Raw genomic sequence first — 17,782 nt, 5'->3', positions numbered from 1 at the left:
AAGGAGAATAAAGGGACTTGGATATCAAATCGCTAACTATTTAGTCACTTTATAAAGCATTTTAAACGTCTATTTGTTGCTCAATGGGCTTCAAAGTTATTTCGAGAGATGACCGCCGAAACTATAGACTCTGCAAGTGGCGCTCAAGATCATATCAAAGTTCTGATTGGCCGATTCCCACGTCAATCATTACCTCCCTGCATGACGTAGAGAGACTTCCTCTTTGCTTCTTCTATCGACTGTTGTTCTTAAAATGGCGCCGTTGGACCTAGATAAGTATGTTGAAATTGCGAGACAGTGCAAATACCTTCCAGAGAACGACTTAAAGGTAACTACTATCAGCAATTATATATTTTCTCTTTGAATATTAAACATAGTAGCTGTTGATATATTTACAAAGTCATGTGGGTCGCGGTAAAGGCTGGTGAAATAGCAGTGTGTCAGTGCAATGCAGTCGCTAGCGCTGCGTATGAATCCAATCACTGTGTTCCGGGATTTATTTTATAATCGGTATCAGAAATAACAGGATATGCGAGCATAAAGCAGTTAGTCGTAATAAACATGTATAACAGGCATATATACACGTAGATAAGTTACCTGGGGTGGCTAACTTGTGTTGTTGCTATCAAGCGCACTAATTTGAAACGCCCATCTACTTTCCATCATCGACCTTTTAGTTAATCTCATTTTTATGATATTTACATATTAGCCGTTTTTAGTCTTGATTGTAACATTCTCTAGTCTTAAAATAGAGCTCATATGCGTAAACAGTCCATAATGCAGCAATGCAGTTCATAACAGTATCATCCAAGCCACTAATGTGATATTGAAAAATGTGAATCAAATGAGTTCTTTGTGAATTATTGACTTTAGATCTGTCATGTTTAGTAATGCAATTTCCTTTACAAACCTGATTAAATCTTCCGTCCTCTCTTCTATTACTTTGACAGAGATTGTGTGACTATGTATGTGACCTGCTGCTTGAAGAATCAAATGTACAGCCAGTATCCACTCCAGTTACTGTATGCGGGGATATCCATGGACAGGTGTGAGCAGGCCTTATGAATGCATCTCTGTTATGTACAGATGTTGTGACAATGTTTGGTATAACTGCACGCATATTGACCTAAACCTTTTCTTTTTCTGTAGTTTTATGACTTATGTGAACTCTTCAGAACTGGGGGCCAAGTACCAGACACAAATTACATTTTCATGGTATTGTATGCATAAAGATACATATCATACATAATTAATGGTGATTAATTTGGAAGCAAAACATTTTCCTCTCAAGCATATAATGAAGAGACATTGGCATGTTTTCTTTCCTTTAGGGTGACTTTGTTGACCGAGGTTACTACAGCTTAGAAACGTTCACATATTTGCTAGCACTTAAAGCAAAGTGGCCTGACCGCATCACACTGTTGCGTGGCAATCACGAGAGCAGGCAGATCACACAAGTCTATGGCTTTTATGGTGAGACGGCAGAAATTGAATGCACGCCTATCATAATATACTTTTTATATGGGTATATTGTTATGCGTTTCATTTTCATTCTTTCCTTTCACATATAGATGAGTGCCAAACGAAATATGGAAATGCTAATGCCTGGCGATACTGCACTAAAGTATTTGACATGCTGACTGTTGCTGCTGTAAGTATTGTCTTTACAATACAATTTGTATGTATTTTTAATGATATTTTTTTTCATAATTTGTATAATTAATGCATACAAATAATACTATACATATATTAACCCATTATGTCGATAATAAAATAGTATACTTAATACACAAAATCAACATAAAATGTTTACTTCAGATATGTTTATATGTATACAGTTGAATTCAAACGTTTACATACACCTTGCAGAATCTGCAAAATGTTAATTATTCTACCGAAATAAGAGGGATCATACAAAATGCATGTTATTTATTATTTAGCACTGACCTGAATAAGATATTTCACATAAAAGATGTTTACATATCGTCCTGACCTGATTGACCTGATATTCAGATTCAAAAAGTTTTTGTTCCCCGGCTCTTAATGCGTAGTGTTTCCTTCTGGAGCATCAGTGAGTGTTTGAATGTTGTAATAGTTACATATGAGTTCCTCAGTTGTCCTCAGTGTGAAAAGATCAATCTCAAAATCATACAGTCATTGTTGGAAAGGGTACAAATACACACAAAAAAAATGCTGAAAAACCAAAGGATTTGTGGGACCTGAAGGATTTTTTTTTTGAAGAATAGCAGGCAGTTTAGCTGTTTAGGACGAACAAGGAACTCATGAACAACTAGGGCTGCACAATTAATCGCACAATGTTGTAAGGCGCGTTTAGACTCACAACATCGTTCGATTAATCGTGCAGCCCTATGAACAGCTATCACTAAACAAAAAACACAGCTGTGGATAGTATTAAGAATCAAGTTTATGTAAACTTTTAAACTGGAATTTTTTTTTTTTTTTAATTTAACAATTATTTTCTCTTGTGGACTACATGTTAAATGTCTTAAATGCGAAATATCTTATTCAGGTCAGTACTAAATTAAAAATAACATGCATTTTGTATGATCCCACTTATTTTGGAAAAATAATGAACAGTTTGCAGATTCTGTAAGTATGCAAATTTGACTTCAACTGTATATAATGCTCAAACTCTATACAGTCATTAGGATGCCATTTTGCACTTTAGAACTGTCTGAAAGACTGTTTAAAGTTAGATTTTCCTTCTGCTGGACTGATTGTGATGTTGTGATTTCTTCCGCAGTTGATAGATGAGCAAATCCTTTGTGTACATGGTGGCCTTTCACCTGATATCAAAACTCTGGACCAGATACGCACCATTGAACGCAATCAGGAAATCCCTCACAAGGGAGCATTTTGTGATCTTGTCTGGTCTGATCCAGAGGATGTGGACACCTGGGCTATCAGCCCAAGGGGTGCTGGCTGGCTGTTTGGTGCCAAGGTTACCAATGAGGTAAGGGCATTATCTCAATGTACAGTCTGTTTTGTGTAGGTAGTGTTTAACACTTAGTAGGGGTGGGCGGTACACCGGTGTCATAGTCATCACTGGTGTGACATTGCGCCACGACATGGATTTTCTAATACCGTCAATACCGTAATAAATCAATTATGTGCCTTGAACGGCTGCATTTACATAAATAATAGCTCATTCTAAATAATAAGGCATTAAATTTTCTTCAAACGTTCAGTTGTGGTCTGAATACCTGTCCTTATACTATATATCTTGTTGTAAATAAAAAAGTAAAACATTCGTATCAGCTTTGCAGGTGGTAGGTAAAAGGGGAGTGGCCATTAAACGACTGGTGAAACATCGTGAAGAAAGGTCGGGCCTGTAGCCTATACCAGGGGCGGAGTAGGAGTTGGGACGACTTGGATTTACACAGCGGATCACAAATTGAGCGGACGCGACCGGCCTGAGCTTATTAGAATCATTACTAAATTCTCCGCGAATAGCGGCCAAATACTCCCACATACTCCCCCCCCCCCCAAACGTCCACCAATATTTATATCAGTTGCATGTCCTTGCATGATGCTTGAAATTTCCATCGAATCACAAAGCTCTTTCTAGAATGCTCTTAGTTCTATAGTTCCTTACATGCCCGGCTCCACGACCATCCAATCAGAAGCTTGGCCCACCCGACCCAAGCCCCACACTACATAGCCAATCACAAAATTGGCGCGATATTTAGTAGATTTTTTTTTTTTTTTTTTTTATCGGCGCACCCGCAAATATTCTAATATTGTATATAATTTTCGCTCTTTCAATATGCAGGGTATAGAAATCGCTTTTAAATGAGTGCTCGTGCTGTTTACTTTTACTTTCGATTTTGCGATAACGCACACTCTGTGTAAAGGGAGCAGTTATAATAGATATTTGTCAGTGAGTAAAGTTACAAGATTGCAGCAAATCCTCCAGTCTATTTTTGTCATCTCTCTTTACTTTCGACCCGTGATCATTCATATCTAAAGGTCATTGTACACAGTCCAATTTTCGTATGCGTTTTTTTTCTCATATTCGCCATCCTTATCAAAATTCTTATTATGGATGCGAAAATGCAGAAATTCAAACACGATCCGAATTTTTTTATGACTTAGTCCAATGGAAACCATATAAAAAAACCTCTTAAGGCATTTCTGTAATTACAAGTGGAAATCTCTATATCTTCACTCACTGCGTAGTTGTGGGCATCTTTATATACTTTATATAAATATCTCTCAGTAAATCGAGAACTAGAAATGTATGTTATTTTAAATCAGATCAAAACTAAGACTTATGGATTCCGGATTTTCTTGGATGAATTGAATTTTGATAAAACAAGCTGTGAGCTAAATATTAGTATGGCAGTGAAATGAGCAATAGAAGGTTTGCACTTATGTCCCGGTTTGGTCAGTTATCCGAATGCCATTTTGGAGATACTCAGATGTAAACAACAGCACTGATTGCTAGGGCTGGACCAGAATATTAGATTATTCGAATATTCGTTCGGTGGGTTGGCATTCGATTTTAAATTGAGATTCGAATATTCGTTTTTTTTTTTTTTTTTCATACACCTTGCATCCCCCGTGAAACGGTTGTCATTCGGCTTAAATATGAATGAAGAAGATCAGACTGCTGCGCCACTAACACAGAGAGAGCAAAAAAAAAAAAAAAAAGAGAGACACATAGAGTAAATTTTGAGAGACACTATAAAGTACGGTCAGGCCCACTTGAATGGTGGAAGCAAAACTAGGGCTGTGACTGTCGCAATGACAACCGCGCTTCCGCGTTTAAATGCTAAAGCTGACCGCAAAGACCCGGCAAAAATAATTACCATGAATGTGTCGGGGAAAAATGATTATATTAGTTTTACCTTTATGAGCAAAAATGAAGTTTCACATAGCGCTGGCGCTTCCATGTTCTGCAAAGTGTGCTTCAGCTTTACTCTCCGCACAAACGATTGGATATGCGCCTAATATCACACTTTTATCTAGGTTAAACGATTCAACTAATATTGTGATATGCTTTAAGTTTTTTTTTATATCTATGGATTTTAATTGAAATCGTGATGACTTGAGAGGGCTAAATTGATCTGTCTGCCGCAGCTTGGTCATTACTTTAAAAAACAAAAAACCTAAATTTAACAAATAAAAAGTGTTTCAAATATATTTCTAAATTAACTTTATAACCTAAATAAACGAAAATAAATCACTTTGCTATTAAAAACAGCAGCTGTGTAATGGGGAAGAGAAAGAGAAAAAAGGCCGGTTCCAGTCGGACTCGGGACAGTAATTCTGATGAGCTGTCGGAGAAGTTCCGGGCGAGGTTTTTTGAATTTTTGCAACGAATGTTTGTTTAATAGCCTATTTAACATTCTTATTGAGGCTAGTTTCATATTTAAATGTATTATTTATTTGATTTATTTTAGCGTTTTGTAGGCTGCTTGTTCACTGACGGAAATGCTCAAATAAACACTTATAGCCTACATTTGTTGATAATGTTTGAGCCTCATTTATTTTGGGTTTCAAAATAATATACATATGTATTTTATATATAGGCTTATATACACAAACGTTATATATAATGTGTATATATATATATATATATTTATTTATGAATAATTTAGATATAAATAATTTATTTATATATAAACACCGCACCATTTTTTTTCGTTCTTCTTTTATTTAAATAGCCTACCCTTTATGGTGTCAGTAATTACTGTGCTGCTAATTTCTGATTTGGGAGTGATTTGTTTGTTAAAAAATGTTAGGCTACCTTATTAAAAGTATTGCTCTTAAACAGAACTGTGTGTGTTGTATTACTAGCGCAGTGTCTGTTCTCGAAGCATAAGCTCTGCCTGCGTGAGGCGCGCCGCATCCAACTCGCAATGTTCTATTACAATTTATTAATTCTGAAAGTGTTGTGTGTCCATACTCCATATTGCACCAAAATGCAACACTGCACTCCCTTGGGTCCACAGCAAAAATCGTTTGGATGAACTGTTCTCGACATAATAAAAATGCAAACAGAAAGACATATAGAGATTCCTGCCTTTATTAGAGAGAAGAATATGTTCAGCTCCTCCCACCGAAGCTTCGAATATTTGGTGTGGATTATACCGAAGCTTCAAAGCTCAAAAAATGGTATTCGGACCAGCCCTACTGATTGCACGGATAACGTACTACTAAATACATTGTTCTGCTAATTTACGCTGTCTAAACCACAAAAAAAAATGTGTGGAAGCTGCTAAATCATATAGAGAAGGACTTAATAAGCAGAAAAGGGCACAATATTTTGACAAACTAAAGTTAATGGGTGGTAAAGATAAATATGAGCAGTATTAATTATGATATTAGCCTAATATTTCACCTACCTGATGGAAAATGATAAGAACAAACACGAATGTTGTCAAGATTCTTGCCCTGGTAATCCTGGTTCAGTTTGGCCAACCACAGTTTTTTTGTATATAACAATAATTGACCATTTTCAGCAGCAATAATCAGCGAGTTCTGTTCGGTTCAGTGGCAGTGTCATTTAGTGCTGTCAATATGCCACTCTATGAATTAAACTATTTAGTTCAGTATATTGACTGTTTGACTGTGGCATGCTAGTAAAACTTTCAGTAAATGTTCTTGTTCATGCAAAACCTGAATTGTTTTTCCCCTCTCTCTTTCCATTAAAGTTTGTTCACATCAACAACTTGAAGTTGATTTGCCGTGCACATCAGTTGGTTCACGAGGGCTACAAATTCATGTTCGATGAGAAGCTGGTGACTGTCTGGTCAGCCCCGAACTACTGCTACCGCTGCGGTAACATTGCCTCCATCATGGTCTTCAAAGACGTGAACACACGGGAGCCCAAGCTATTCCGGGCCGTTCCTGACTCGGAACGGGTCATACCACCTAGAACGACAACACCCTACTTCCTCTGAGGTCTTCATTGTCACCTGCGTCCAGCCCTCTCCTTTTCATTGTTCTGTCAAGCACTCTCTTATGGTCTTTAATTTCTCTGTGTTGCTTTTTTTTTATTTTATTTTTTTTAAACCAAATATTTTTGTAAAGATCGAAGTGCTCTGCAGAATAACAACCGTAAACTATGGTCAGGATTAAGAACTCTTTCGACTATGTTTAAGTTGGTCAGTGCAATCTTGTCAATGTGAGCATGTGATCGTAATAAGTGGACATCCTCATGCTGTTTTCAAAGCCACTCTTCTTACAGGGCTGTAAATGTAGATTTAACGGTCATTGACCATTTAATGATACAAGTTTATGGTGTAACAACTCGCCTGATCAGATCAATGTGGTGTTTGTGTTTTTCAGAAAACAGATCAGAGAGAGAGTCACTGACACAACTATGTGCTGGTCAAACTTCTCCTAATTTCAACAAAACAAAGACAGTTTTTTTTCATTGCTTTTGAGTCGTAGAAAAGGGTTGAGGCGATGACCAGACAGCAGGACAGAGAAGGCTGTGATTATTTTGTACATTAATATAATTGTATTGATTTAATCTTCTTTTTCTCAGATTTGTTGTATTTTATTATTGTAGAAAACTGCAGCCCATTTACCAATTAAATATTGAAAATAAACGCCTTTATTAAGTTACATTTCTGGTGTTGTCTCCTAATCAATAAAAGCTTGAAAATATTTATTCTGTGCACAAGACCACTACAATAAAACTCCGCAGAGCGGCGCACCTCACTTTTAAATCCAAGGGGCAGTGCCATTGATGGCAGTACTACGCTAGTCCCGCCTCTATGAGTAAGTTGTAGCGTGACTGACACCGCAGCCAACCAATGGAATTGTCGAACGTCACTAACAGACCGCTGGGGAGCTGACAAGCAAGTTAGTTTGAGCGGGTTGCCACAACAGTCAATGAAAATTCAACTGGCCAGACTGAACCGTCGACCGCAGTAGATGCCGAATGGCAGATACTCCCTGCTCTTCCCTGGGAGGGTGATTTGAATGAACTGGATGTAAATGACGGTGCGCCACCGCACTGGATGTCTAGATTTGTGTCGGGGCGAGATTCACAGGCGAGCGCTACCTGGAAACGCTGGAAACAGAAGATAGCTGCACTAAACTACACCAGTGCTCAGGTTGGGTCTCAAATCAGTGACTTTTTGACAGATATTGCTCGGCGGTGTATGCGTTAGGCAAAAGAGAAACACGACTTAAGTTAACACGTTTTAGACAGTCAAGCAATCAGTCAGACAGACACACCATCACTATGATTTTAATTCTGTACGTTAGCTTTCAGTCAAAGCGCAGTATTTTGATTATTAAAAGGTGCACGTATGTCATCCACATATATGTGCATTTATTTATGTATGTGTACAATAAGCCTAACAGAACATCAAATCCATTCAATCATAGCTTCTGCAAAGCCAGTTTTGTCAACTCTGATGGTCATTTTGAGGACAAGAACACTCCTGCTCTGTGAACGTACTAAAAGCATGTTACCACAGCTCTGTCGCCTCTATTGCCGTTACACGATCCAACCTACAGTTTCATCTTTGACAGAGTCACAGAGTTGTCGTGTATTACCGCATCCTGATCTGAAAAAGAGAGAGACAGCCGTCGCGCAAGAGGTAAGTCGTTATAGATGAGATGCACTTGAGTAAATGCATTTAGATGTGCTGGATGGCTTAATGGTATGAAGTGTCAGAGAATTGACCGTTGTTGTTCTTCACACCGGTAATTGATGTAGAACAACAGCGATCAGTCAATCAGTCCGCGTTCTTGGTCAATGAACGGAACGCGCGCTATTACGCAGGGATGCATGCTGCCAAACGCTTTACGTTTAGTTTGGATTTTCAGCCCTTTGTCTATTGTTCATTTTAGTCCACCCAGATATTCGAGTCTGGAGTGATATTGTGAATGGAACCCGAGCCAATAAGCACCCCTGTATTATTATTGAATGAAGACGGTTGAAAAATCATTGGCTGTCGCAAGAATGACTGTATGTGCAGTCCGGGTTCATTCTGTCCTGCAACAGCACGGGATTGAATTTTGCAGAGCGCTCGCTGTCTGCTCCGTTTTATTGTTCACGATCAGGCTGCATCGGCCGTGCGTGCATAACTGTAGGGCAAGTGCGAATTGTATAATATTAATGCATATAATGGCTGTATTATGAATATGCATTGAACTTCAAATCAGGTCCTGTAGTAATGATGCAAGAATAAATGACATCAGATGGCTGGAACCGAGAACAAAAAGACAGATTTGTGGCAGGCAAGTATGTTTTCTCGGCAGCAGCTCTCACACACATCATCTGTGAAAAGAGCCACCAGGTTGCTTAGCTGAAATGACGTCATGCAGACTGGCTTGTTATGGAAGAATGAGCTTGTGGAAGAGAATTCTTCTGTTACTATAGATTACACTACAATATGAGAATTTCTATTTTAGGTATTGACAATTATGGGTGTAGTTTGTCTTAAAATATTTCTTTTATTTGGACTCCATTGTAAACTGATTTTAGTTGTCTGCACCCTATTTAACAGTCAATATCAACACGGACGTGATTCAAGTACCTCAGTACAACATTGTGAGTCCGATATTTCTTGAAGTCCACATGAAATCAAAATTTTCCCTGTTTACTTTGTTTGGCATTAGGCACAACATCCTTAAAGGAACAATATGTAAGTTTTTTTGATAAAAAAACAAAACAAAAAAAACACTAGAATAGTGTTATGTATTTTGTTGACTTTCCATGAATGTGATGATTAAGTCCAGAGAAATAATAATTAAGTTGCTTTATTATGTTATGCATTGTATTAGACAGGTGACATTGCACAGAGTAGCATTATAACAGAACTTTCAACACACTTAAATGTATCTAGTTTGATAAAACAGCGCTGTTTTACCCCACATATGAATGACCGGATGAAGCGGAAGCGGCTGTGGCATAATAAAAAAAGCCCAGCTGATTTCAAGCTGTTTGTTGCGCTTGTCTCTCGTTAGCAATTACTCCAGCAGCCTTGTTTAGTTTCCACGGCTTTCAGCCCCACCCTGCTTCATACTACAGTGATGTTAAAGGAGTAGTTCACTTCCAGAACAAAAATTTACAGATAATGTACTCACCCCCTTGTCATCCAAGATGTTCGTGTCTTTCTTTCTTCAGTCGTCAAGAAATGGTGTTTTTTGAAGAAAACATTTCAGGATTTCTCTCCATATAATGGACTTCTATGGTGCCTCCGAGTTTGAACTTCCAAATGCAGCTTCAAAGGGCTCTCAACCCCAGCCTAGGAAGAAGGGTCTTATCTAGCGAAACGATCGGTTATTTACTAAAAAACATTTTCAATTTATATACTTTTTAATCTATACACAGAGCTAGGCAAGACAAGCATTTAGGTTAAAAAGGTATATAAAAAGTATATAAATTGTAATATTTTTTTAGAAAATAACCAATCGTTTTGCTAGATCAGACCCTTCTTTCCTCGGCTGTGATCGTTTAGAGCCCTTTAAAGCTGCATTTAAACTGCATTTCGGGGGCACCATAGAGGTCCATTATATGGAGAGAAATCCTGAAATGTTTTCCTCAAAAAACATAATTTCCTTACGCCTGAAGAAAGAAAGACATGAACATCTTGGATGACAAGGGGGTGAGTACATTATCTGTAATTTTTTGTTCTGAAAGTGAACCACTCCTTTAATAAAACAAAAACAAAAATGAGTATATTGGCTCATCCATGAACATGATTCTTGCTGAGTCCCGTCGGATTGCATCAGCTGTGGGCATAAAGACAACAACTCCCATGATTCCACACTTAATCACGGCATCATACAACTACACCTTTGTTTCATTGTTTGTTTTGAATATGCGTGCCTTCAAAGCGATAGTTCACCCAAAAATAAAAATTCTGTCATTAATTACTCACCCTCATGTCGTTCCAAACCCGTAAGACCTTTGTTCATCTTCGGAACACAAATTAAGATATTTTTGATGATATCTGAGAGCTCTCTGACCCTTCATAGACAGCAAGGGTCTTACCGCATTCAAGGTCCAGAAAGGTACCAAGAACATTGAAAAAATACTGTAGTCTATGTGACATCAGTGGTTCAACCGTAATTTTATGATGCTATGAGAATACTTTTTGTTGCGCAAAAAACTAAAATAACAACTCAACAATTTTTCTCCTCCGCATCACTCTAGCTACATTTTGAACAGTACCATGATGCATGCGCATGCTTTCGTCTGAATGTAAACAAGGCGCAGAGCATGCATGTTCTTGGTACCTTTTTGGGCTTGAAGGTGTTAGGACCCTTGCTGTCTATGGAAGGTCAGAGAGCTCTCAGATTTCATCAAAAATATCTTAATTTGTTTTCTGAAGATGAACGTAGGTCTTACAGGTTTGGAGCGACATGAGGGTGAGTAATTAATGACAGAATTTTCATTTTTGGGTAAACTCTCCCTATAACCACTCCCCTCCAACCATCAATCTGCTGCAAACTAGAGATGCCAAGGAGGTGTGATAAAAGCAAGTCCCTCTCTCTATTTCTCTTATTCTGTATTCTGTTTCACTCAGAAATACATTACAATACTGAAGTCGGTCAAAACTTGTGGTTCATATGGACTTGAAATAACAGTGCCTCAGGGAAAAAAAATTGCCAGTTAGTTTGTGTGTTTTTCCGCCAGTGAAAATGGTCTGGATCAGCATATGTGAGTGTAGCGGAGAAGTGATGATTTTTTTCCTCCAATGCCCAAACATTCTGTGGGCTTTAATCTGAGTTAATAGCTGCGTTTCCATTACCCTTCAAATTGTGCAAATTGAAATGGAAACATTAATTTCACGAAAACTCCCATATATTGCAAAAAAAACCTTTTTTTGCGCTTGCATGAGGTGGTTTTTCAGGCAATTCGAAAAAGGAATATTTTGCAAAACTGCAATGGAAATGCCTTTTTCACATTTACAGGTCACCTTGCGTATGTAAAAGTAGGGCTGGGCCGATAACGATATCATATCGAATCGCGATAAAATTTATGTTAATAACGATAAGCTCTAGACATTTTTTGTTCGATATGGATTAATCTAAGAGCCAATCACACAGCAGAAATATGAGACAACAGTCAGTCAGCTTGCAGCGTGCGTGTGCACGTCAAAGTACAAAGTTCATTTATTACCGCACTTTGCGAAGCAAACTTAACACCAGGACGACAAAAACAAAAGAGAGAGTGGAAGCAGCGACGAAAGTGAAACTAACCTCGAGTTATTATCCAAAGATGTTGAAACTGTCGACAAAAATAGGTAGCACGAATTCCGTTATATAAGTGCTTTGGCTTTCTGAAAAGTGACTCTCAGCTCAGCTGAGAGTTTGGCGCGATTGTTAAAACTGAAACCGAAAGCAAAAAACGCACGCGCATTCAAAAGCTATTTTAATCCCCCTTGTTTAGAGAGTGACTCCCCAATGCACGCAAATTAGGCTACATTACATATCTAAGCTGTTATTAGCATGTAGGCTATGATAGGTTGTGTATGTCTATAGCTCTGTATCATTCTTGAAATATTCGGTCTCTATTTGCAATTAGAATAATGAGAGAGTAGCCTACTTTGATTATGGCTGAATTGTCTGCACTTAATACGATTAAGAAAGAACTGTGTCGTAATTTTTTGTTATTTATACTGTAGATTGTTTCAAAATGCAGTGGTTGCCTCTAATTTAAATAGCTCAACCTATAATAGAGAAAATAAACAATTATGTTAATAATAATAAATAAACAAATAAATAAATAATTGTTACAAATTATGTTTTTACAATAATTTTATGTTTACATTTTGTACATTTACTCTCATTTACCATACACTGTCACAACTTTTATTGGTTAAATTTATTTTAGTAAGTTGTTTTAATTTTTAAGGCCAAATCTGTAATCTGTTTTTGTTAATAAACTATACTTTAAAATGTAATTTAATGAACCCTTTAATTTTTGTGGCTTTAGTCACTGTTGGGATACTATTTTAAAGCTGGCAACATCAACAGAATATATCAAAATATATATCGTTATCGTTCAATATGGGAAAAAATTATCGAGAATACATTTTTGCCATATCGCCCAGCCCTATGTAAAAGTCACATGAACAGAAACACCTCATATGTGGTCGCTTACAAGTATAAGGGGCTTTCCTTGCCACTACGGAGCCTTCACACAAGGCGTCAGCGTTAACGCTTGACAGACGGTGTGTCTGAAGCTTGGTGCTAATGCGACTGTCATAGTGACAATAGTCAGTTACATCACTTGCCTGGTGTTGCATGAACATGAATAACTGTTGTCTGTGCTGGAGTATTTGCATAAAGCGATCTGATTGGCTGATGCCTGTGCTGGCGCTTAAAAAGTTGAAAGTTTTTCAACTTCTGCTGCGAGCAACAGCAGTGTTGTGACGCAATGGATCCACAATTCAGTTCAGCAACGAATGACTTCACCCATTCAAACTAAATGAGAAGCATTGCACTGTTAGTGCTTAAGACCCCTTATTTACACTGTACACATCAGCAGCGCATTACGGCTCCGTCACAGCTGCCAGAGCTGATCGCAGTCACTCTAGTCAATGCTTGTGTTTAAGCAAGACTTATCGCGAGAGGAAAAAAAGACTGTTTAGTCTCATAACATCAGTTAATGGAAATGGCGCCATTTCGTAATGAACATTTATAGAATAAAATGCAAACACTTATGCAAATCTGTAATGGAAATGTAATGGAGATGGAGGGAAGTTAGAGAAGGAAAGGGGAATAAAAACCCAAAGTCACACTCAGCCTAGTAGTGAGCGATTATAGGGTGAGAGGAACCACCGATTCTGTCGTAAAGCACAATTGAAGTAATTTTTTTAGCTAGGGGAAGACTGCAAGCTAGTTCGTAAGCATAGCAAAGGCTCTCGCTCTCTCTGTTTGTGTCCTGTGTTATATAGGACACCTGTCCCATTTTCCTCTGCGTTTACTTCTTACCTCATTCCTGTGAGGATCTGAATACCTAAACTAGATTTGGGTTCTTTAGCCACCAAGTCCACCATGTTTTCATTTTTAACTCGCTTTCACTCACTTTTGAGTAATGATGTTTCACAGTGACTGTATTCCATTAACATGAGCAGTCATGTAGGCCTTTGCGCTAAGGTTAGTTGCATTAGTCAGCATATGTGTTTGCATGACCTCTTTAACGAGTGAAGTCTTGCTTTTGCACTTGTCCCACAAGCAGTGCTAGTTTCACCTCAAATGCTATTGAGTCATTTTGTCATCGCTCTGATTTTTCTAGCTGGCTCACGCATCACCTGTTCGATTGCGATGAGACATTACGTTGAATGTACCATTCTGTTGGTGATTTTAACAAATAATTAGGCTATGTTAATAACTAAGGGAAATTTTAGTTTGAAAGCCAACCTTTATTATCAAATACCGACATGATATAAGTAAAACATATTTAAAATTACATTTTCAAAATATGTCTCTGGCATTGTTCAGAGGGCCTTAGTGCCATACTGTAGATGAACCTTTTTGTCTAAATGGTTTCATAAAGAACCTTTAACATATGAAGAACCTTTCTGTTTCACAAGAGGTTCTTTGTGGCGGTACAAGGTTCTTCAGATTATAAAAAGGTAAAAAAGAGATGGTTCTTTACAGAACCTTTGACTGAATGGTTCTTTGGAACAAATGGAACAAAAAATGGTTCTTCTATGGCATTGCTGTGAACTTTTTAAAGCACCTTTATTTTTGTGTAGTGTAGATGTCAGAGAAAGTCATTTCCAGTCTATTAATAGAATGTGTTTGGTGATGCAGTGACTGCAAAAAGTGATATATAATAGGATATTGATTTGGCATAGATTTTCAGTTGCATGTGTAGGTTACATACAGGACATACATACACATACTGCCTCATCCTGCAGTTCTTTTGCTGCAGATGCATAGCTCATGCATTTTTATGGAAGGAAAGGATATGTGGGTCAAGCACACATCTCTGTGCAGAAGCCTTTTACCACTGCTGGCTTTACAGAAAAAGCAGGCATGCGTTTCCTTCATGAGACAAGGAGATCTTTCTTATACATGCCTTGCTTCCATATCCTCCTATCATCAATTCTCTAAAGCCCATCTTTCATTCATTCCTAGATTGCATCCATAGGGTCTTTTAGTGGCCAAGTTGTTTGGTTCAGCATAAGATCTGATTCTGTTCCATAGCTCAGTGTCTATATGTACATCCTGATCATTTCAATTACCACTTGTTACAACCAGAAAGTAGAGCTCTTTCAAGCTCAGTGTCAATATTGATCTGGCTATTGATCAACAACAGTTATTTTAATATACCTATTTATTCTCAATGGGTGCCATTTGTCGTTTGTGTGTTATTTAAATGTAGTGCTGCTATTGAGCATCATCTGACCAAGATAAAGGCATATAAAAACCTGTTTAATTTAGCTTTTAGAATACCTTTTCAGTATATATTGATTAATAGGAAGTTCAAAAGAATAGCATTTATTTTAGATGGAAATTTAATGCACACTTGCTGAAGGGAAGTATTAATTTCTTTCCAAAAAAAGACGTTTTCCAACATCGCACACTCATTTACAATCACTAATTTACTCAAATCAAGGCTTTAGTTCGTAATTTGTTTGTATTGATATATAAAAACACATAAAGACCAACCTTTATGTTAAAAATGTTTAATTTTGCCCAACTACAAATCAAGTTATGTATTAATACAGTTAATATATTCATGTTTTGCTATCATAAACATTTTCATTTTTTTTTGACAAAATACCTTTTAAGAACTTGCATAAGCTTATAAATTCTAATATTAAACGGCAATAGAAAATTTGACTGGATGTTTTTGTGTTTTCCTGTTCTCCTGGCATATGGCAGCTGTAGTATCTGTCTTATGCGGAAAAAGAGGATGAATTCAATTGAGAATCACTGCAGACTTGAATGAATGGCAGCCTCTTGTAAAACAATGCGTACGACAGACAGCTTTTCCATTCAACAGATTTCCTTTTGGTATGCAGAGGCTGTGTAGCAGCAAACAACCACTATGAAATGCTGAATGTACTTCCTTAATACAACCATGTTCAAAAGTTAGACATGATGTAAGGTGAATAATACAGAGAAGATATACACATTGTTGTACCATCTGTGTGCACAATGTGTTGTTTTATTAAGCATCTCACATTCCTGTGATCTATCATTCTATTTTATCTATCAGCTCATGAGAAATGCTTGTTGACAATTGAATTATTATGTGATTTGGACTATATGGTGGAGTCAAGGAGGATTATAATACCTGTAGAAAACTACAGAAAGCTCAGGAGCCCCAAAAGTATGTTGTTTTAATTTTTATTTATCTGAGCTAATAACTAAATAAATACTAAGGATGTAACGATATGATCAATATTGTGATCTCGCGATAACAAAACTGTCTTGATATTATAGTGGTCACATGATGATATAAAACGATAGGGCAAAAAGTTTAGTTTTTAAAATATATTTTAAACTTCTTATTCTAACATAAAAGGTCTTTAAAGTTGTGTTTTGGGCCATTATGCACTTCATTCAGGCGATCAGCTCGTGATCCGATGTTTTCCACGCCTCAGAGCGGCTCAGTTCACAGTGAATGCAGTGATCTCATTTCCTTCAGAATAACATCTCTCCTGCCATTTCTGTCAAAATAAAAGCTTAAAAGTGCTGTATGAATTGCTGACAGCTAGTTAAAATGAGTAACATTACTGGAGTCCACATTCAAAAATTAGGAAAGAACTATTATAATTTATGTACTGTAGTGTAAAGCACAAATAATATGGCTATTACTGTCATTGTTGACTTTTATTATATTCTAATTTGTTTGGCTTCCTAAAACACCAGTGTAGGGCTGCAACTAACGATTATTTTGATAATCGATTAGTTGGCCGATTAATTTTTCGATTAATCGATTAGTTGGCTTAAAAATGTTCAATTATTTATTTATTTTTTAAATCACACTATTCCACATTCTGAATGCTATGACAACACAGTGCTTAACAATTTACAATAATTCACCTGTCGTAATTAAGAGAAAAGACAAATATCTGAAGAAAAAAACACACTAACAAGCATAAAATACAGTGTTTCTGCTATTTATTATGCCGTGGTGGTGTTTAGTGTCCAGCTAACAGCAGCGAGGGCAAGTGCGCAGAGTTCCGCGTTCAAATTCACGCAGTAGCTTAAGCTGGCCGCAAAGCCCCAGCTAAAGTAATTACCATGAATGTGGCGGGGAAAAGTAAGGAGATATTCAAATTATTTATTAATAAACTAGTATTTTCGGCATCTGCTCACTGGACGCGCTTTTAAAGCCTAAATGCATCTTTATGGATTAGGCCTATAGCTAATAAAAGAGTTTTGTTTTCGATTTGAATTATTTCGTTTTCCTAGTAGTGAAGTAATAATTTAAAGTAAATTTATTACTCTTACATTTATGAGCAAAAATGAAGTTTCACACGGCGCTTGCACCTCCATGTCCTGCAAAGCTTTCACTCTCCATAAACGATTGGATATGCGCCTATTAGCACACATTTATCTAGGTTAAACGATTAAACTAATATTGTGATATGCTTTCAGTTTTTATTTTTTTATGTCTAAGGATTTTAATTTAAATCGTGATGATTTGAGAAGGCTACATTGATCTGCATGCCGCTGGCCGCTTTGTCGTTACTTTAAAAAACAAAAACTTGAATTTCACAAATAAAAAGTGTTTCAAATATATTTCTAAATTAACTTTATAAACTAAAGAAACGAAAATAAATGTAAATACTTTGTTATTAAAAACAGCAGCTGCGCA

The 17,782-nt window shown here is 37.0% G+C and overlaps 2 protein-coding genes across 4 annotated transcripts in view; both read left to right on the top strand.

Annotated features, from left to right (window-relative positions):
• Window positions 1-205: 205 nt before the first annotated feature.
• Window positions 206-7,599, top strand: ppp6c (protein phosphatase 6, catalytic subunit). Its single transcript, XM_073839776.1, has 7 exons — window positions 206-328; window positions 951-1,046; window positions 1,150-1,215; window positions 1,332-1,473; window positions 1,572-1,651; window positions 2,765-2,974; window positions 6,681-7,599. The coding sequence occupies exons 1-7, from the start codon at window positions 254-256 to the stop codon at window positions 6,927-6,929; spliced, it is 918 nt and encodes a 305-aa protein (XP_073695877.1). The 5' UTR covers window positions 206-253; the 3' UTR covers window positions 6,930-7,599.
• Window positions 7,600-7,883: 284 nt separating this feature from the next.
• Window positions 7,884-17,782, top strand: part of scai (suppressor of cancer cell invasion) — a 61,269-nt gene continuing 51,370 nt past the window's right edge. For all 3 annotated transcript variants that reach the window (XM_073839774.1, XM_073839775.1, XM_073839773.1), the window contains exons 1-2: window positions 7,884-8,093; window positions 8,518-8,585. The gene's annotated coding sequence lies outside the window, so the exon portion shown is untranslated. The remainder of the gene's footprint in view (window positions 8,094-8,517; window positions 8,586-17,782) is intronic.

Source organism: Garra rufa, chromosome 5 (assembly GCF_049309525.1).
Source record: "Garra rufa chromosome 5, GarRuf1.0, whole genome shotgun sequence".
Classification (NCBI taxonomy): Eukaryota; Metazoa; Chordata; class Actinopteri; order Cypriniformes; family Cyprinidae; genus Garra; species Garra rufa.
Note: the sequence above shows the minus strand (reverse complement) of the source record. Positions and strands in the feature narration are given on the sequence as shown.

What these genes read in the sequence shown, in the direction of transcription:
- ppp6c (XM_073839776.1), top strand. Translation starts at nt 254, where the DNA reads ATGGCGCCGTTGGACCTAGATAAGTATGTTGAAATTGCGAGACAGTGC. An exon ending in TTCCAGAGAACGACTTAAAG is followed by an intron (nt 329 to 950) that starts GTAACTACTATC and finishes TTACTTTGACAG; the next exon opens with AGATTGTGTGACTATGTATG. An exon ending in ACAAGTCTATGGCTTTTATG is followed by an intron (nt 1,474 to 1,571) that starts GTGAGACGGCAG and finishes TTTCACATATAG; the next exon opens with ATGAGTGCCAAACGAAATAT.